At 38.6% G+C, this 21,601-nt stretch overlaps 1 protein-coding gene across 3 annotated transcripts in view; it reads right to left on the reverse strand.

The window, feature by feature from the left end:
• Positions 1-894: 894 nt before the first annotated feature.
• The window catches only part of LOC126377811 (latrophilin Cirl), a 471,420-nt gene continuing 450,713 nt past the window's right edge, over positions 895-21,601 (reverse strand). The window contains exons 4-24 of one of the 3 annotated variants that reach the window (XM_050025677.1): positions 17,493-17,602; positions 16,581-16,792; positions 15,692-15,839; positions 15,298-15,435; positions 14,457-14,598; positions 13,940-14,103; positions 13,317-13,421; positions 12,776-12,906; positions 12,397-12,556; positions 11,921-12,088; positions 11,504-11,626; positions 10,955-11,136; positions 10,704-10,831; positions 10,395-10,620; positions 9,650-9,815; positions 8,965-9,179; positions 8,319-8,416; positions 7,326-7,494; positions 6,303-6,521; positions 4,173-4,451; positions 895-2,232 (exon numbers count right to left, since the gene is read on the reverse strand). In XM_050025677.1, the coding sequence (XP_049881634.1) occupies positions 1,402-2,232; positions 4,173-4,451; positions 6,303-6,521; positions 7,326-7,494; positions 8,319-8,416; positions 8,965-9,179; positions 9,650-9,815; positions 10,395-10,620; positions 10,704-10,831; positions 10,955-11,136; positions 11,504-11,626; positions 11,921-12,088; positions 12,397-12,556; positions 12,776-12,906; positions 13,317-13,421; positions 13,940-14,103; positions 14,457-14,598; positions 15,298-15,435; positions 15,692-15,839; positions 16,581-16,792; positions 17,493-17,602 (4,114 nt within the window). In that variant the 3' untranslated portion in view covers positions 895-1,401. Of the gene's footprint in view, positions 2,233-4,172; positions 4,452-5,115; positions 5,480-6,302; positions 6,522-7,325; positions 7,495-8,318; positions 8,417-8,964; positions 9,180-9,649; positions 9,816-10,394; positions 10,621-10,703; positions 10,832-10,954; positions 11,137-11,503; positions 11,627-11,920; positions 12,089-12,396; positions 12,557-12,775; positions 12,907-13,316; positions 13,422-13,939; positions 14,104-14,456; positions 14,599-15,297; positions 15,436-15,691; positions 15,840-16,580; positions 16,793-17,492; positions 17,603-21,601 lie in introns of all 3 variants that reach the window. The other 2 variants (XM_050025680.1, XM_050025678.1) reach the window with 2 other exon arrangements.

Here is a 21,601-nt window from a genome sequence, read left to right on the forward strand (position 1 = left end):
GCTCAACAAGCTAACTAGAGCTAATCAATATTGGTCTTGTGTCTACCAAAAACTGATCTATGGCTATTTTTAATAGTATAAATGACATAAAAGTACAAAAACGTAACATTAAAAATAGCTGTCTGTATTAAATAGCTAGTGCATTTTTGCAAAACCCTCTAAGTTTAAACAGTGCAGAATCATCCTCTTAAATACATAATTATGTATATGTTTACATTCGGTCATGACATGTGCCCAAAAGCATGTCACAAAAACATAAAACAGCAACTTAAAACTAAAGCATACCTACAAATGAAACATCACAGATTTTCGTACCTACAAACAAAATGCAAAATTACACCAAGAAATGCCATGATTTGAACCGAAGAGTTAGAAATAGTAAGGTCACACTGGAAGTACTAAATCTAGTACTAAAGAAATGGGCTGGAAACTGCTTACTTTGGCGATAAAAGAAACGAGTACCATAGATACTGGACCCAGAACAAAAATTGATTGAAAGGTTTCCTAACGTACCAGAGCACTACGGATGTATCTGACGAAACTCATCTGATAGAAACAAAATACTTGTAAGTCCTGAGGGGTTAAAAAGCAATACTGCTATTTAACATTTTGTTGACAATGCGTCTTACTTACTTTTATATGCGCAAATGTCAAATTGCAATATTGCTTTAATGTGGCCTCTTTAACCCCCTGTTTCCTGATTGCAATATAGATTTAGCTGGTAACAATTGCAGGTTCCTCGTAATCATCGAAATTTTCAATAGCCAATTTAGTGCACTTGCATATTAATGAACTCGACAATAACATCTCCCTTTATAATAAAACTTGTTCCTCTCAAACGCCAAAGTAAGCGATATTCACCCCACACACTAAACGCTATGCTCATATATACAAAATTACTACTCCGCCTTTTAAAGTAAAAGTGGTCGCGACAATGACACTTGAGCTTTTAACATTAAATAGGATCACAGTGGAAAAAGTGATTTAAAGTTACGTTTAACAACTAAGGCCCTACATTTCAGAAGACTCACACATCATCATAATGAAAGACTTGATAAATTCATGCTATCTCTATTTAAAGGAGAACTTACTCACAAGTAGGAAAGAGACGGAGAGTTTTCACAGCTTTCCACTTGAAAGAAAGGTCTAGAAGGATGAATTGTTTACGTCATGTATGTGATATGCGAGTTTCCCAAAGTGCCAAAAGCCTATCCGTCTATAATTATGTTTTAAAGTCCACATTATGGCAAGTTTCTACGTAAACGCTATCACTTGTGTCACTATACGACTATGTCTACGTCCATAGAAAAATTTACTATTTTCTGTACAACTTTCCCAAAGTCACTAACACTCAAACCTTGGTTCACACTTTGTAATCACTGAAATTGCACTGTTAAGTCTTTAAAAACTGGGCTGGGATACAGTCCTAGGGTTGCCCGGTTGGGGCTGATAGACGTCATAGGAGTTGTGGGGCTCCAAGTGGCAGACGACGTTGTTTTCTCCATTCAGAACTGCCGCTAGAGCCCTCATGTTGTTCTCTTGTGGTTGGTGGTACGGGTGCATCAGTCTGCCGCTCTCATACGCGTGCCTCGGATCATACGTGTCCCATTTCCCGTACTTTCCATAGTGTTCATCGTGGTGATGCCTGTCCCCCGGACTGTATGAAATCAAGGGGCGGTGGTCCCCAAAAAACTTGGAGCCCGAAGACCCGTGGTGCCCTACGTTCTGCCGGCAGTTATCCGGGCCAGAATTATCATCAGACATATCTGACATCAGAGTCTCATTTCTCTCTATTTCTTCGTAAACCGGATCGTCTTGGATCACTCGAAATTCTTGTTCGGAACCTCGTCGGTAGATCCTGCCTTGCTGCGATGCTATTTCGGAATAAGTGTGGTTTATGTTCTGGCTTCCGTGGTGGTGATGGTGCTTGCGCCTATTTTCGTCTTTGTAGTGTTTTCTGAAGATCATTTCTTGGCTACCTGGAGAGTGTTGGGACATGAAGACGTGAGGGTTCCTGAAGTCATGATTGTAGCTCCTTGTGGTCTGATAGCCTTGGGGATGATGGAGGGGACTTTCCTCGTCCTTGACGATGTGTCTTGGGGAGCCAGGAGCGATGGGCACGTCACAGTCACCGTATTGGACATGCAAATGGTTCTGTTGCGCCATCTGACGCGAGATCGTGTCGTGATGGGGCAGAGTCGCCGTGTTCCCGTGGTGTTTAGAAGAAGTGTTCTGTGAATAGTGAATGGGGATGTTAGTACTGCAATTAGAGGTGAATATTTAAGGTATAAAACTTTGAGGTAAGAAATATCTACTTAGTTAGAAAAATGGTTTTATGACATTGATTAAATAGATTAAAACGAACGGTTTTAAAAGACAGCTCAAAACATGTGTTGAAAATAGCTACACTAGCGTTTTATACTATTCTCTGCCTAATATTATAACCAGAAATCTAATAGTATGATGTTATTTAAAAAATAGAAGGAGTTTTTATCCCACCAGTTCTGGAAATATAACAGGGATAAATAAAAACTACAATCCCATAGAACTTTTTACATAGAGTCTATCACCTATTTTGCCAGTAGAGATTTTAATTAGTGATCATATAATACTAACATAGTATTTACAATTCTTGTCATAATTTAACATATAAACTTTTAAATAAATTGGAGTGTTAAGTTTGAAAAACGTGCCGTGCTATTTGTTATGGGGGAGTTTCTGAATATATCACTTCATTTCAACTGTACTTATCTGAATAATTTAGAATAATAATAATCGGCGCGTAAACTGAACAATTGTCGACCCTATCTGTTCTGTGAGAGTGGTTATAATTTCACAAAAAAAGTGAAAATGCTGAAAACAGAAGACCAGAGATAAAGAAAACTATCACTGTCGATTGTCATAATCGTTTGCAACTTGGCTAAGCCCCCTGCTGAAACACTTGGCATTGAAGACCTAAATTGAATGGACAGGTCATGTCTGAGAGGACAAAACATCTTTGTCCCTTTTACAATTTTCTACGTTTTCTTCAATTCCAAAATAGCAGAGAAGTTTACTCGACAAAATGATTTCTTCGGTTTCAGGGGGTCTAAATAGGGCACATTGAAGCAATTCATGTATTGCTATTGGACATTTGTGCATATAAAAGAAAGTACGCAATGTTAACAAATGTCAAATAGCAATATTTCATTTTTAGATAAGTTGATCCAATGTGGCCCTTTTAAGCTCCCCATAGTGCCTCGTTCAACACAAACACGGGATCCTTTTTAGGTCTGTTGTGGGATCATCTTCAGCTTACGTGGATAAGAAACAGCAGAAGTGATAATCTTTAAGAAACATGAATGAACTCTAAGGGTTGAACTACATTTGGCAGCAACGCACCGCACATTCTTATGCTTCGATTCTTTTCTGTCACTCAAAAGCGACATTTGCTAGATCGATGCCGTCAGGTGTAGCTCAACCCTAACTCTAGTGTTTCACAATGCTATGGGTAGTGTAAGTAGAAAGGTATGGGAAGGGCTACATTTTGGACTATTTACATGTGTAGGGGTGAAACATGCATTGTCACACTATGGTTAGGTCTCATGCAGAAGTTATGAACTTTGATGATGGCTTTAGTAACATCTCTTGACTTCCTTACTTGATATTTTCATCTAATACCAGTTGGGCGTAGCTTCAACGTCATAATTTTCTTCCTTTTTCTATTTATTTTTTGACGTAGCTTATTGTTTTAACTACTTGGCCGGACAAATGGGGAGCGCTGAGGGCTCTCACATCTCTGCGCTTACCTTTAGTAATGAAGACGTAAATGTTGCATCTACTTCAATCCAAAGTCGGATGGACAATTTAACGATTTGTCTTCAAGGACCTTTAATTGATAAACACGTAGAACTTTCTGTTTATTGCTTGTAAGGACATTATAGACATCATTTTACTACGATGACCAGTCAAATTCAAAAGAGCGTGATCATCTTCTCGCAATAACGAAGAAAGGTGTAGGATAGTCGAGCTAGAAAATCGTAACATTTAGCTCAGTTCATGATTTTTGATTAAACTCGAAGTCATTTTTGGGCCTTGTTGACTAAATAATTAAAATCGAAGGTTCTAGAGATTTTACTAAAGCAATGATAGTGTAACGCTCACAACCAAGCATTGTACAGCCCTCCCCTCACCTTCCATCCCCCCGCGCCGGCCCACTCGTTCGCGCCAATAGACGCGGCCATTTTGTTAGAGAAGCAAGATGGCGACCGCGATCGAAGGTTCTGGTAATCGTTAACGTCCATATTGTTTCTGTAGCTATGCATCGACGCGATACTTTGAGAGTGTGAAGAGCTATGCGGTATATTTTGCGGTGTCGGCACGCGCACCGCTCTTGCCTCATCGCTCGGGACGTATATCGGCGCGGTAGGTCTTATGTTCCATCTTGACTCGGGCTGTTGTAAGTTGTAGCTCTGTTTTATAGTTAGAAAAAAATATATACTTACTTATATATACATATAAATTACTTATAATTAAGACAGTATATAAATACATAAGTATTGGCGTCGACAAACTGTAGTAACTTGGATTTTGATAGGCAAAGATAGGACGCATACGCTTATAAAAACGAGATAGGATTTTTTGATTGAATTTTCAATATTTTCATGAATGGATCAAGTTTTCTACGCTAAAAGTGTTAGGCTTGATACCATATAGTATGCAAACACTATGTTCTCTATAACCACCACACCACTAGAAAGGTTATTTTGTGAAAGAAGAAAAGTTAGTCCATTGTTAGTTGGCAAGCGTTAGATTAAGAAGAAAGAAGACAGAAGAAACATAAAAAAACCGACTTACCGTTTCGAAAAACGAATTACACGTTAAAGCGTTTCATTTCACGCAACGTGTCATATCCATTCGGACATATTTACAAAACAAATAATTATGTTAGTTACACAAAAAATTAAAAAGTTCCGTACAACACAAAAAAATGTTAACAAAAAAAAATGGTGAACACATAAAATTGAGCTGTCTTTTAACCAATTAGTCACAAAAGCCAAAGTGGTTTGGTGGTATAACTTTTTTTTAATATTGAAAATTTTGATTATAAATCCTATCTCTTATGCGTATACGAACCTTGTTGGACGTTTTGTCTGTATCCTTGGGGATATCTGCCGCTTCCAGCGTTCATTGGATTCCTCAAATGTGACATGGGGGCTGCTGGTTCTCGTTCGGGGATATTATGAGGAAAGCTCGCCGCCGTCGCGTTTAGAGTCGGACCGAAATTAGCAGAAGGACCGAAATTTTGATTTTCCTGAGAGTTTCTTCTATTTCTATGAGTGTGATAGCTATGAGCGGCCGCAGCGGCTGCGAGAGACGCGACGGCGGCGTTGTTGATAACATTGTTGTTGTTGTGATTGTTGTTGTTGACAACAACATTGAGGTTGTTGATCACGAGATTGTTGGTTGTCGACGCCGATACTGATGTGCTCGCTGTGCTCTGTTGCAAGGCAATAACGGATTTAATTTGGGGTCTATATAATTACTTTTACATCTAGAGTCAACTATAGAATACAAAGAAGGCAACTTCAATTCATACTTTTTCAATCCATCATCGATAAACCTTATTGTTTTTTTGTAAACGAAACAATTTTTGTAAAATCGTATATATTAGTCCCATCACCAATAAAATTCATGCATAGAATAATTTATGAAACATAAAATATCTTGAAAATCATCGAAATTTGTTTATATTTTTGTTTCGTAACACTTCTTCACTTATAACGCCGGTTAAATCCCAAATAATCTATGGAGATGCGGGGCATTCAACGACATTTCGCGCGGAAAATTCAAACGTATGGCAATGTATAAGAGCGTTCAGAAAAGACGACACACGTTAGATTGAACTCCCTGCGTCTCCATAAACGAAGTTTTAGATTTTTGGGTGAATTTTTCAAAGTAAGTAATTTTACATCGTTTAGGTAAAAAAAAAATGCATGTTCTTAAAATGATTTGGCCAACAATAAGAGCCTCATATGCTACTCGATTCGATCGATAAAAAGTAACATGACATAGAATCAAATCAAGCCTATATCCCCGATTTGGTAAGTAAAGGTCTATAATTCTGTACACTCGTTGCTAGCAGATAAATGCAAATAATCTTTTCTTAAAAAAGTTCCTTTATCGAAATTACATTACTTATTATTATCCATATCCATCTGTGTTAGACACTTTAAAAAATTCACCCATTTAGTCCCCATAAAAATCTACTTCCATCCTTAATATCAAACAAACCCAATCCGTTTATAACATTTAAAACTCACCGTAACATCTCTAGGATCAACTACATCTTCGCTATCAGCCGCAGCACTCTGGTGGTACCTCCGACCTTTGGTAGAGCCTTGACGTGTGTCAACATGGTTGGAGCAAGAGGCAGTAGCCGCGTTGTTGTGAGGTAATGGCTGGGACGAGCTGGTTGTGAAGTAAAGACAGCAGGATAACCACGGATGTCTGCGGCCCAAACGCGCGCATTCCTTTTGGAACTGTTGAAGAGAAAACATTGGAGTTTAGTTAGGATATTTACTTAGATAGGTACGTTTGTGGGGCAGCGTTACGATAAATAGTCCACTTATGCAATTTGACACTGCTGAATAAAGGATTTCTCTGAATCAATCGAAATCTTCGGACTTCCAGACGTACGGCCGGGTTGCATCCCTATTTGGTGGATATCCCAACTATTCGCACAAAGCGCTTCGCATCGTTCTTCATTATGTGGACTGATAAGGAGTGGAATTCTCTGCCGTTTTCTGTTTTTCCGAATGCATATAACCTGGGTGCTTTCAAGGCCAGAGTGAACAGGCACCAAATAAAAGAGAAATAAAGCCATTAGTACAACAGGCGGCTTTATTGCTTAGTAGCAATCCCTTCTAGGCAGCCAGGATAGATTGGTGTTTCTGGCCAACAAAGTTACCAAGTTTTCAAGCCACGCCGCAGCGCTCTGACTTCCCTTTTTTTTTGACGTGACTTATTGTAGATTTGCGGCATACGTCATTCACTGCTTGGCCGGACAAATGGGGTGCGATTTTGGTCAATAACGAATAAACTAAGGGAACATCATGAAGCATACATACATACTAGTTGACTTGTACTTAGAGTGCACTCGCAATCTTTGAATTTGTAGATATATCCTTGCCTTATGGTTGTCTGGCAGAAATCTCTTTAAGCAGTAAGGCCGCCATTTGCCATGTACCCGGTATAGTCTCTTTTGTAACAAAGCAATAAAGTACATTTGTATACACATGACATATTGACATAACCTTGGAGTGGATCATGAAGAATTTACTCACAATCTCATTCTGGAGACAATGAAAGATGAAGATAAAGAGCCCTTGCAGCGAGTTGAGTATCGTGAACGCGTATGCGACGCCGACCGTCTGCTCGTTCAGGTACAGCAGCCCGAAGGTCCACGTCAGCCCCAACAGGAACGCTAGTACCAGAGAACTGTTCAGCCATACCCTGCAAAATTGGAAAAATTGGTATTCAGTACACTACGTACATACATATTGTCACATTATAGTGAAAACCAAGTAAGCGCCTTTTCGAAAAGGTTGCGCACTTATATGCGCAAACGTTAAATTGCAATATTGCTAGTTTAAAGAAATTGTGGTCCAGTGGTTGAGCGTTGGGCTCACGATCCGGAGGCCCCGGGTTCGAATCCATGTGAATCCATGTGGGGAAATATCACAAAAATCACTTTGTGATCCCTAGTTTGGTTAGGACATTACAGGCTGATCACATGATTGTCCGAAAGGAAGATGATCCGTGCTTCGGAAGGTTACGTTAAGCCGTTGATCCCGGTTACTACTTACTGATGTAAGTATGTAGTCGTTACATGAGCCATGTCAGTTATAATCCTGACACCAGGGTTGATGAGGTTGGTTTTCCACCACACAACCCACACGATAAGAAGAATGTGGCCTTTTGAGAACCCCTGTACATTCCATCACATTGGAGGGTTATTATTCAGGTCTTATAGGTCCTTAAGAAATCAATCGAGTACAAGATCAATCGAATCAAGTTGAATCGCAAATACACCTGGGGGGTTAAAAAGGCGACATCGAAGCAATTCATCTAAAAAAGGAACATTGCAATTTGATATTTGCGCATATAAAAGTAAGTGCACAATGCAAACAATCAAAAAAATATCTTTGTAACCCCCTGTTCTTTAATTAAATTTATAAATGTAACCGAGTCAAGTGAAATCTAAATTACGCCAAGAAATGTTAAAATTCGCTGAATAAAAAAAGATAATTTGAGAATAAAAATATGATCTGACTGACCTGATCTTGTACAGCTTGGAGTTCTCTTTCGCCTTGATAGAGACAGTGGAGTGATGGCACATCATGTAGATCACCATGCTTAGACAGATCCAGTTGGCCTGAAAATGTACAACATACATTTTAAACGTTTTTACTTGTCGTTGCGGGGTGTGAAGGTACAAAATATATCTCTCTCATTATTTAATAGCTGCGCTTCTTGTCGGTGAAGTAATCGCCATTCCTCTCTTCTCTCCGCCAAATCCTTCACCTCCTGATACGACACGATCTGCACCTTCTCTTCTCTTTTATTTGTTTCATAAATGTAGAGGAAGGACTATCTTCCTCTACATCTCTTCTCTCTTTCCTTCTCTGATGTTCTTTATAAATTAACCATGTCGTATCAGATGACCAATCATATTTCTTCTCCGGTTCTCTAAAGTCTCCAATGCTCCTTTATTCTTCCACTCTTTCCAGCACTTTTTCATTTGACAAAATATGTAACAAATATTAGCTTCCTAAGAGTAGTTTGTGATGCCTAAATGATTAGATCAACGTGATAGGTAGTAAACGGAATCGCCGTCTGTGATGGTCGCGCCAACTGTGTCAGTGTGTGTATGATATTAAAAATATCCTTTAAAAAAGTTCCTATATCCAAACTCAAACTCACCGCTAGCACCAAAGCAACGGGACCCACGAAGCTCATAACAAACAGCCTGTCAGTGGACAGCCAGCAGTGCCTCGAAGTGCCGTATCCAGCGGGGAAGGCAGCGGCACTGGCAAGTACTACCAAAGCTGGTGCCAGGTAAGCGCTTGCGCAGTACCAGCGAGCGCGAGGCCGCTCCGGCTCAAAGACTTCTACTAGCATCGCGTAGAGGTGGAATCCTGGAATTGGTAGGGTTAAGGATGCTTGTGAAACAGGGTTTTGAGGGTTTCAAAAATAAGAAGCTAAAAAGGTATGAACAAATATAAACTTTGAGGGCATAAAGTCCAAAAAAAAAACAATCCTTAGGATTTCCAGAATTACAAAGTACACGAAAATATTGTAGGTTTAAATGGTAATGGTCATGCTCTTAGAACATGACCAATAGATTCTAAAATGAAATGAAACTTGTTCCAATATAACTAAAAAAAGATGTTTTTTAGGAATTAATCGGCTAATCTCATACCGATCTGATCGACAGATGTGATATGCCGATAAACTAAGTTTTATCGCAAATTAAGGCACCTAAAAAAACACCTGAAAAAGCTCTCTCAAAATGTTTTTTTTTAAATGGGTGTTTAGGATTTGCCTAAAAGCTCTCAAGGACATTTAACAGTAATTATTTTCTTTTGATCCTATCTAATCCACATACCTTCTAGAAACATCCAAGCAAAGGCAGCCAAGAAGAAGTAGTGTAGCAATCCAGCGATGACTCCGCACAAAATGCGGTCCTGCGTCTGGTCAATACCAAGCATGAAGACTACCTCCGCGATCAGAAGACAGGCGCAGAGGTTCTTATGGATCAACACTCGATCCGACTGAAAACACAGAGTAACAAAGCTGCTGTAGTTGTAGCTGGTGACAAATGAGCTAACATACTTTATAGTAATGCAATTATATTACAAATTTTATTAGCAAGAATATGACACTTCACAAGTTTTGAGGCTGAGAACTGAACGCGCGTGTCATCATCACTTAGACCAAAACAAAAACTAATTGTGTTAAATATTTTTCACATCGTGAAGACTATTTATTTAATTATTACGTTCTCCAACAATGAGTACTCTTTGATTAAAATTACACAGCTGCTGTCTCTAAATACAAGTTATGTAGGAGCAGTAATTACGAGTGTTCAACCAACAACCTCCTCTTGTTCATAAGCTTATAGATGAGTCCCAAATCAACTTCAAAAAATTGTCTCCCTAACATTATTCCGTTTTTCACAGAGTCCGCTTACCTAACCTGAAGATTTGACAGTTCCGGTTTTTTACAGAAGCCACTGCCAGTCTGACCTTTCAACCCGCGAAGGGAATACCATCCCATTACAGGTTAGGTCACATACCTCCGAAAATGCATCAACTTCAAAACATACCTTCAAAAATTCCCAAAGCACATACCTTCATGTTCCTAAAGCACTGGAACACAATAATTGCAGCCAATAGCGCGACAGCAGAGATGGCGCAGCCAATCAGAGTAAGGAGCCGTAACGCCATCTGGTGTTTTGCACCAATTGCGACGCCGTGTACGTCCATTAGCACGGCGAAGTTGGTGAGATGTGAGCAGGCGCAGCCTGTATGGGTGAGGTTTGACCATTCCACTTGGCAACCTTCTGGAGACCAGCCGCTGGAAGTTTTAAAAGGTTTTATTAGAATTGTATCTGGATTGGATAACTGCTTATAGAGTAGACATAAAATATAAGAACTTACTGCAATGTATAATCCCAGAAGACACAGGCAGGATTGGTAACGTTCTCAGTCTTGAGATGCTTCATCGTGATATGTACCATCTGCGACAGTTGGATATGTCGGCCGTTGCCCAAGCTCGCTGATATGACCTGTAGAAAGAAGAAGAATGAAAGTCCAAAAATCTCACCATTAGGAATGAAATCAAGAGTATACAAAGAAACAAAGGTCAACAACTCGTGGTCTGTATCTCTGAAAGTTTTAAAGAAACATACCTTAGAATTGAGCACCCTGCTGATATTTTTCTTCTCTCGCTCAGAGTTGAGGCTGGTGGTGGAAGCGGTGTCTGATGAGAAGGCGGCGAATTGAGGAGTCTTCCCGAAGGTCGGAGGCAGGATCTGTTCGAGACGATCGAACGCGAAGAATACTATACGGACTAGGTCATTTTGGCGGTTATCTGTGGAAAGAAATAAAATTTGGATCACCTACAAATTAGATTCATCATTTCGGAATTTTGTATCTTTTTTTGGGGATGGATACACAATGATGAAAATACTGTAGTAGCTCAGTTAGAAGAACGGGCTCTTACTGTGAAATCGCGTGTTCGATTCCGGATATTATTTAAAGTGAACGATAATCACCGGAAAAACTTAGTATAGTGTATACGTAGTGTAGTGTACTATATCCTCTGCCGAAGGTTGTCTGGAAGAGATCGCTCTTAGCGATAAGGCCGCCTTTGCCCACCTTAGAATAAGTTTACCCTGTAAATGTTTTGTGAATTTGTGTGCAATAAAGTGTTTTATTATTATTATTATAGTACTCACCAAGTAAAGCAGCCTTTGGTATAGTGATGGTGTCCTCTGAAGCCTTCCATTGCTCCTGCGCAATAACAGACGGGAATGTCTCATCTTCTACGTTCTTCACTTCTAGCACACGCACTGATAAACCTGTAAAGAAATGCACTCACTTTAGAAATACTCGAGACACTCGAGAAATAAAATGACTTCGACAATTTCATTATAATTTCTACACCTAAATCAAGGCTGAGGTGTTTAGAGTGTCAAAATAATACTTTCAGGTGTCATTTTATTTTTATGTGAAAAGTTCCGAAAAATTTTGCTGCGTTTCTTAATTATCACCGATATTTGTCATGGGAACCAAAGAAGTTTGGTTAACCAGGCATCAATCTTTGAATGTTCGAATTATTCTTGGAAATCCTAAATGGTAGATGGTATACTTACAGATGTTTTTAACAATCTGCAAGATTGTCTTCTCCTTGGTAACAGCATCTGCTAGAAGGAAGGCGTTTTCTTCTAACTGCGTGAGGAGGGCACTCGCCACTCTGTTCTGCGCTTCAGTACTAAGGTCTGCCCATGAAGCCCGTTGGCTCTCTTCTAGAAGATTCGATCCTGGGAAAACAAGAGCTTTAGTTAGACTCTTCTCGAAAAAGAAGAAGTTAGACTTATAGTTTAAACAACACGATTATACGTTTGAGGAAGAGGTCATAATAGTATCCAGTATTTATTTCAATTGATTTTATGGATTTATTAATTAACATTTTTGAGTTTTTGAGAACTACTGTTTCATCGTCGATAATCTGCATAAATTATTCTCGCTAACTCACGTTGACATTTTGCTGTCCTAAAACGAGTAGGAGTAGGAGTTCATACTACGTCTCCAGGTCAAAAAAGTGATGAATTAGCAATATAAAACTTACCAGTCTTAATAACTCCAAGTAGCATATCAGTAACAATAGCTTCCCGCTGTCTCGGGTCTGGGAATGTCTGGACATTCTGCGACATCCTCTGTGCCAACTTCTTCATTATACTGGTTGTCGTCATCATGTCTCCGCCGTACAGGGTCTTTGAAGAGGTCACCTGGAAGGAATGTTGGTTGATTAGGAGCGGTGGGGGTCTTGTTTTTCTGGATCTTATAGTAGAGTATCGATAGTTTGAAAAAAGAATTATCTTGGACAGCTGCATAAATTTTAGCTACGCAATTATTTTTTAACTTTAACAATCAACCTTACTATCTCTAACCTGTAACCTTGTCGGTAAACAACAACGAGTATGAGATTATGGATGTTGTCAACTTACCTGAGCTAAATCATTGCTAATGCTGAGCAAGGACTCTCCTTCCCTGACCCTGGCTTCCAAGCTGTTCAACCACACTGAGCGACATTCACTCAGGTCTGGGGTTGGTCCGTGCCATTCTGGTATTGTGTCCGCTGGAATATTAAAAGATATGTTAGGTTTTCTGTCTTTGTGTTTGATTTTTTTAAGCTCTCCGAATCTTAATCGGGCCTCTTCAAACAAGCACGGAAGACTCCAAAGCACGTAATCATCTTACTTTTTCAGACAATCAGGTGATTCAAGCCTGCAAATCATGCCTAAAAAAAGCTTTGTGTAGTAGATGCTAATTTCATGACCTTTGGAGCTTTCGAATAAGTCATCTCTTCATAAATACATACTCGATCTTCCAGTTAAATAATAAAAGAAATATGGATCTCATAAACTGAACAATCACTGAAGCACTACAGGATTCTATTCCAAATGTATTCTTTAAGTACACCGATAAATGTGTTAAAGAATTGACTGCTAGTTTTGAAGTTGTTGTTAATTTTTTTTAAATACTAACCATAATACTCTTCGTTGACAGGATTGGTGCTTGAAGCTTGTGCGTCAGGTAGGTTGGGACTGCCTCGATAGTCTATCACGTGCTCAGGTGGATCGCCATCTCGACCTGAAGATGTTAGAATGTTAAAATTTAAAATATATTTAAGTTTCATATAAATGTACCTAGTCCAAGTAACATATGTCAACAATGGTCGCTTTTTTGGTTGTTACATAGACTTAAATGAATCTTAAGCCTGGCACCAATTCATTAATATATGGTTTGTCAATTCACAATTATGCACACAAGATAATTGTGCTAAACTGCCAAAGCCCCCGACATGGCTCATATACAGACTACATACTTAACACAGTCGTTTTGGTAAGTAGTAATAGTGAGCAGGGTTGGTAAGGTCGATCTTTCAACCCTTGCAAAAACAAGAAGATTATGCTAATCATCCACTCTGCAATCCCAAAACCTTAAGCCAATCATAATGGTGTCTGATTCGCACAAAAACCAGCTGCATCTCATTCTTACATGTATTGTAAGTGAAGGACAGCAAAAATTTAAGACTTGGCAAATTAAAATTAGGTTAAGTTTGTGCGCGCCAATATGTCTTTCTCTAGTTAAAATCCACATATATGTACCTTTAAGAAGAGCTTCAGATCCCAATCTCCTGATGAGCTGCATCTGTCTATCAGTAGGCGCGTCTAGACCCAAGTCGTGGAAGTTCTCCCCGGATTGCAGACCAGGATTCCTTCTCCTGGGACGGTCATCATCAGCGTTGTGATGATGAGATGATAACGTGCACCTGAAAGTTAGGTTGGTACGCTTTAGCGTCGTGTCTTATAAGGAAGTGAAAGAATTGGCCTTTGGTAGACAAGAATGAAGAATGCTACACTGACTAGAGAGTGGCTATGGAGCCTACTTGACTATACTCCTATACTACTCTACGGGAGATACCCAACTTATTATAAATCAATAATTGGACTGTAATTATTTTGATTATGATTATGTTTGCTTTGAAACTTTGAAAAGTTACAATATTCTCATCAATTAGAATATTTTCAAAACTATATTCAAACGTTGGGTTGCGTTTAGTTTAGTAGGTAGTAAATATTAAGTTTTCAATTGTTTTTTAGAATATAATTTCAAGTTACTCACTTCCACCTAGCCAAGCCCGTGGCACCACCCGGGCAAGGCTGTACAGCATAAGTCCCAGCAAGAGTCCAGTTCCAATGAAGACCGCGAGCATTCACTTGAGGGCAGTATGCTCTTCTGCCAAGAATTGGTGTTCGACTTGTAGCTGGAAAGAAAGAAGTCCAGTTAGTGAACGGGCTAGTTTCTAACTAGTCAAAATCAGTTTCTTTTTATTAAACGTCAAAATACGAAATTATTGTATGAAAAAGTACATTGTGTTGTCATAGAAAAACTTGAAGTTAAATAGAAAAAGAAATTCATTGGCATTGTGTCGTTAATGCCTTCGAAAGTAAATAAAATATATATTTTTATCGACAGTTTTAGATCTGTTTTTATTTAGTAATCATATTTGACCTAGGAAACCTACCTAATTGAAATGGTTTGATGTAACAAAGAAAGTTTAAAATAACAGCAAGCTAACTCTGACGACACAAATGATAAAACAACAAAAACGCAAATGGTAAATGTTGATGTTAATAATAATCGTGAAATTACGATGATCACTCAGAAAGTGAAGGTACCTTGAGAATAGATTCAGTGACACAGGATTCGAAAGAAAATGTAATGTTCAAAAATAAGTTACTGACTACGCAAATATTTTTTTAGGAGCAAAAATTTTTTTTTTTTTATATTCAACAACTCTTCAATGGATTCAGTAAGTCTTCACTTTCCCAGGATGTTATACATTAACCTAAGGCCGAGATTTGCAGACACAATAGTTAAAGGGGGTTTGAATGTTAAAAGGACATTCGGTCCTATGACTTTAAAGATCACTATGGCCATTACACTCTAATTGTGTACTTACAGTAAGTCTTGTCAAAATCACCATCGACATCGACGTCAGAGGGTATCAGGGTATCTTTTGGTGGTGTGTGGACTGGTGCAGTGGCATCTGAATTTTCATCTTTCACGGGCCAGTGTAGAGTTTCTTCCGTTACTGAGACTGAAGAAAAAAACAAAATATATTAATAAAAATAAGTAGACTCATGTTAGAGAGGTCTTACCTAGCAAATGCTTAATCACTAAAGCTTTCAAATTTCTAAGATCTTTCAAATATTTGTTTAGGAAAGTCGCTCAGGCATTCCCTGAACGCGATAAAAAGGAATAAGCGAATATTTCATGCGTACTGGTAATATATTTGTTTAGATCGTCTTAATTTGAAGCTTTATCGTGCATTTTTAATCTTAAATTTTACTTACCACTATCATCTTCCTTCGGTTTATCATTCCTGGCACTGTTGTCTGGTTCTGCGACTTTAGGCGTTTGTTCCTTGACTTCTGGTATGTTTTCTCTTGGCACCTGTGGTGGTTCCCTTTCTGATGAAGTGTCCGGTTGCTTGGTCGTGGCCTGTGGAAACAAATACGTTACTGTGAATTGTTTAGTTATTAGAACATGAATTTATATTTCTTTGGAAGTCGAAGAAGTAAGAGTGATAATCAATTCATACCTCTTGTTCTTCTACTTTTATGTTAAAACAAAAGAAGTCTTAACAGAAAAAAAAAACGTATGAATAATATTTTTAGTACTAAGTAATGAAAATGATAATATTATATTTAACAGCAGGATCATTACTTCAAATTTATTTTCCCTGTACAAGATCAGAAGCCCTAATGAGAACTTTGACAGTACGCCTTTCATAAAATGCTGATAAACGAAAAGCACCAAAGACGTTGCTAAAGTTGTTATTTCCAGATTATTGTACACATTAGTGCTAATTCCTGTAAGTACCATCTAATTTTATTTTAAGTTATATCTGTCATTTTCTTATCCGCCGAAAAGGAAAGGGACGGGTAATCGACAAGCATAAAATTTATGGAACACACGTCAAATTTAAGCACAAATCTAAACCAACCGTCTAAAAATTTTACATCCGTCAATAACCCGACACAGTTAAGTAGACAGCACGTCAAACGGATTGCATACCAGCGACGTACCTTTTGATTCGCACGGGTTATTCATTCATTTACTCATTCTTCCTAAAATTAAGAGCTGTGAATCATCTGTCCCTTTCCTTTTCGACGGATATGAAAATGACGGATATAACTTAAAATAAAATTAGGCGGTGTCTGCAGGAATCGGGGCCATTACCTTAGTCCCAACATCTCCAAGCTTCACTTCAGGGGGTAAGGTGATATGTGGCCTGAACGTGGGGGGAGTTATGACTGTGGGCTTCTTCCTCTCCCCTTGTTGGGTTTGTACCGGGTTCTTGGGCACTGGTGGGGCCGTTGACCTCCACACCGTTGGCTGGGATGTGATCAGCCAAGGGGGAGACGGACGGTTTGTCGTGCTTGTTGTTGATGCTGGAAAAGAGAGTAAATGGATTAATGATTACACTGGCATTATTAGTTGAGTACGAAGTCAGATCGATTGATATTTTACATTTGCACTGAATTATTAACCCCGATACCGAACTTGCCGGCGTGGTCGACGATTTTCCCCATTCTGCGCTTATCCCTATCGGCTAACTAGAAACGATTCATTCTTTCTTTAGAGATTATTTAGTCTCTTAAACGACGCCTTGAGCTGAGGTTCCTGCCCAACTGCCCAACGTGCACCTTCAGGCCAATTGTCTGATATTTTGTACCTGAGACCTTAGCGCTTTCCATATGTCCGGCTAAGTAGTTAATGCCATCAAAGCCAATATATAAGTCAAGTAAGAAATCGGAATAATTATGAAAGTAAAAGATCTGGGAGAGTTAAAAAGGCCACATTTGCGCATTATAAAAGTAAACGCGCAATGCAAACGAATGTCAAATTGCAACATTGTTTTTTTAGATAAATTGCTTCCATGTGGTTTTATAACCCCCCATGATCATCGTGCCTTTTCTTAATCTTAGTTCAGGCATGTGCTGAAATGGGAACCAGCGAAGTCACCACGACTGCCGATAGATAGATAGGTAGCTACCTACTTGCTGCTTGCTGCTTTCTGGTTAAGCTTAACCAGCAAGTGCTAAAACAGGAGTTATATGTAGATTTATAAATAATTATGTTGAATATTACCTGGTACACATTGGTAGTGTGCTTCAAGATACTTGAGTGTGTTGGGGCAGGGGTCCCCGCTGAATATACTCGTGCTGGCTTGTATACTGCAATTCTGGTGCATACTACATCTGGAATACAAGAAGAAACCATTTTAATATAATTATTAGTCACATTATTCTTGTGTTTAGGACTTACATTGACCAAATTGGAGATGTCCTTAGAAAAGGTTTAATACGATCTACTCTGAACCGGCGTGCGTGTATGAAGCGATTGATGAATGTGGAGGAAGCAAGACAAGTGCGTCAGGATCGAACCAAATGGAATTCTGTAGTCTCTGCTTGGGAAATAGTCGCGAGTTTATGTATTTATTATTCTTGTCAGATCAATGACCTCATCAACACTGGTTTCAAGTATCTAATACATACTAACGTAAGTAAATAGCAACTGCTACTTGTGCCCTCCGGAGGACCTTACTTTCGGACATTCGGCCGAGCAGCGTGTCTCAACCAAACTAGGGATCACAAAGTGAATTTTGTGATATATCCCCACCCGGATTCGCACTCGGAACCTCCGGATCGTGAGCCCAATGCTCCACCACTGAACCACGCTGGCCATTAGCCACATAGAAAGTTTTTTTGCTGAGACTTAAAGCATACAGATTCACGGAATAGAATAAAGAGGTAGGAACAGCCAAGTGAGCGCGAAACGCGAGCCATACAAGTATGAGCAGAAGCTTCATACTTGTATGCAGCTCTTCTGGCTGCTCTTCTTTTTCGTACCTTATTCTTCAGACGGGATACACTCCACGGTTTTCCACATTTTATAGCAATTTATAATGAATTTTAGCTGGACAGTATGGAGAAATGAGCTTCTAGTTTTTATCCTCAAGAGCAGATGCTTTAAATTTGCATCTGTTGACCAATTGTAGCATTTAACAAACATAGTGGGCATGCGTTTACGAATTTATTGCACAGATTTTTAATAATCACAAATCCGCATTCGTTGCTGTAAACAAATCGCCTTTTACCATAATAACTATTGCAAATATTTGTAAAAGTAATGATTGCATATGACCGCGGCTCATATTAATTTTACGTGGTTTCAGTGTGCTAAAATTAGTAGTAATTCCGATTAATTATTATGTAAATTGAAAGCTTTAAACTGGCTTTCCGATCGTGATTAAAATTGTTTCAAAGGCACGTACCTAATGAAAATAAATGATAATGTGTCGTGAAATAACAGTTAGTATTCTACCTACAAAATTACCTATGTATACTAACCTACTCAGCACATAAGTGAAACAATTTAGCATCGATTTCCCAAACCAATCTCTTAGCTAATGTTCCCGCATTTTTCGCTAGATGCCTAACCTCACCCGACCGTGCAAGATAGAAGTGTAATGTATCACACTGAACATCAATTTAGGCCTCATTTGCATGAGTTAGGGAGGGCAAGCCCATGCAGTTATTGGCAATCTCTCTGGGCTAACGCGATAAACTTTACCGATATTTAATTTTCGGCAATTTTCGGCAGTTTTCGTCAATTTTCGGCAGTTTCCGGGCAACGGGCAGCGTTGTAGATTACTTTTGAATTGGGATTATGTTCGTTGGGAGGGTATCGAGTTTTGGAATTAAAAGGGTACCAGGGGCGATGCGATATTAAATGTGTCAAAATGAGCGGGTGGCGTATTAACTATACTTCACAGTGATCTACGAAAGAGGAGAATAGATTATTGTTTAGTGAAACGGCCAAAGCCACATCGCACGTATTACTCAATTTTGGATGAAAATACTACAGTAGTATTAGCTAGGTGGCGACTCCTCCGAATAACAGCACCACTTCGGATGACTCGGCGCCTACTATTTGTAAAGAGTGGCGTTTCATCCATGGATGCAATACATCTCCGGATGAGCTGTCACCCAAGTCAATATAACAACACGAAAACCGCAGTTTCGAGAAAAAGCTTGAAAAGTTAGACATTTCATAGTACACTCAGGAGACTAAAGGAGATATCTAATCGTGAAACTAACTATGCCTATATTTCATCAGAAAATAATATACTTATTGTTATTCTGTACAACTAAATTTTTTTGTTTGTTACACTATTGATTATCCCTCTACTATCGTGTGCGATATCTCATTCCAATCTAGTTATTCAATCTGCCTATCTCTATAGAAACTATATACTTGAATAATTAAAAAAAAATGAAACAGTACCTGATCTGATGAAATAATTGATTGAATGGTAAACTACCTTAAATTTTCCAAATTGTAAATTAACTACAATTTGGCAAATAATCAGAAACATAATGCAATTTCGTCATCTAATTAGTCGCTTAAGTGCTCTGAGTCTGATAATTCTAATATTAGTATCTGTATTATTTTTTTACCTAAGTAAGGGAAACAAATACTTAGGCATTCCAGCCTTGAAGAATATAAGTCCGTCCATAATTTAAAAAAAAAAATACGCATAACAGACAAAAACATATCGCAACGAAATTCAAATCAAATCGAAAGCTACGTCCTCTAATTAAAAACGAAACTTTTCCCAATCAAATCAAAACTAAAACTAAAAATAATTATCATGAGAATACAGTTACGAAATTCAGTTAACTATTAATTAAATCAGTGCATCTGATCACTAATCATTGCCAGTTAAAGATCTCTGATCCGTTAACTTCAATTTAAATTAATATCCAATAATAATTTTAGTGTAAAACTGTATCTCTTGGCATTCGATCTCGGATAAGATATAAATAACTTAGATGAATTCGTGTTATCATTATAATTATTGATTAAAAGCGGGTGAGCGAGGTTTGGGATTATTGGAAAAGGGTTCCGTTGCGTTTTGATAGTTTCTTTTATTCATTTTTTTAAACAAATCAAATCAAATATTCTTTATTTCACACACATACGCGAAACATTTTAAAACATACACAAGGATTACAGCACTATCGGCGGCCTTATTGCTCTGCAGCAATTTCTTCCAGGCGACCAGAGGCAGGAAGTATATGATCACTAGAAACAGGTGTAGATCATAATCCCGCCGGTTTCCAGGCGTCGATTTATTTTTGAAGTGACTTTATTGGACACCAAGAACTACAGGATTTATTTTTAAGAATGAATGCAGATTACTTTCATTCACTTTTAATCAAAATCACTTTGTGATCACTAGTCCGGTTAGGACATTACAGGTCACCTGATGCTTTGGAAGGCACGTTAAGCCGTTGGTCCCCTGACATGATCCATGTCAGGGCCTTTCAGCTCAATAATAACCCTGACACCAGGGTTGATGAGGTTGGTAATTCGCCTCACAACCCACACGATCGAAGAAGACGGAGGCTGTTACTTATTTGCAAACCTGTTTGCTCCTATTTTGGATTACCTAATTTAAAATGATACACAGATGAAAATAATAAAATAAAAAATGTTTACAGTTTTCGCATTAAGAATTTGTAGCCACGGAACCCTAAGTAACATGATATCCATATTCGTCGTCTAATTGGCCGAATGTTAATAGTTATTAGAAATAATTATAATAAATATCGTAAAACATAACCGATCGTTTGTGTCAAACGATAATACTGATAGATGCATGGCTACCGAATATTCGTTTAATTTTATGGCTCTGCTTCTTTTAATTGCTGGAAGCGGTTGGGATTCTGCATAGTCATAATTAAAATTTTACAGACTTGAATTCTTCTGTCTTTTTACCCGACTGTGCCACGGTTTTACGGACATCAGAAAAGTATATATAAAAAGTTGCTACCTTTGATTATGACTTAAGTAAAAATACAACAGCCTACGAGGTCTAGTGGCTAGAGCATTGGTCTCACGATCTGGATGTCCAAGTTCGATTCCCGACGGCGACACTGTCGACAATGACTTTGTGAGACTGTCCTTTGTTCGGTTAAGACATTGCAGGCTGAATTACTTGGTCCGAAAAAGTAAGATGATTCCGTGCTTCGGAAGGTATGCCATTTGTCCGGGGCTACTAACCAAATGCCTCCACAAGACATGACAAGACTTGTATCCCATTGCCCACGGTTTCCCAAGATACAGGCTTCGCCTAGTTTGGGAACCTCTGCACATTTTGTAAAACTTATATTGTAACCTACCTCAAATAT

This window comes from Pectinophora gossypiella, chromosome 24 (genome assembly GCF_024362695.1).
Source record: "Pectinophora gossypiella chromosome 24, ilPecGoss1.1, whole genome shotgun sequence".
Lineage (NCBI taxonomy): Eukaryota > Metazoa > Arthropoda > Insecta > Lepidoptera > Gelechiidae > Pectinophora > Pectinophora gossypiella.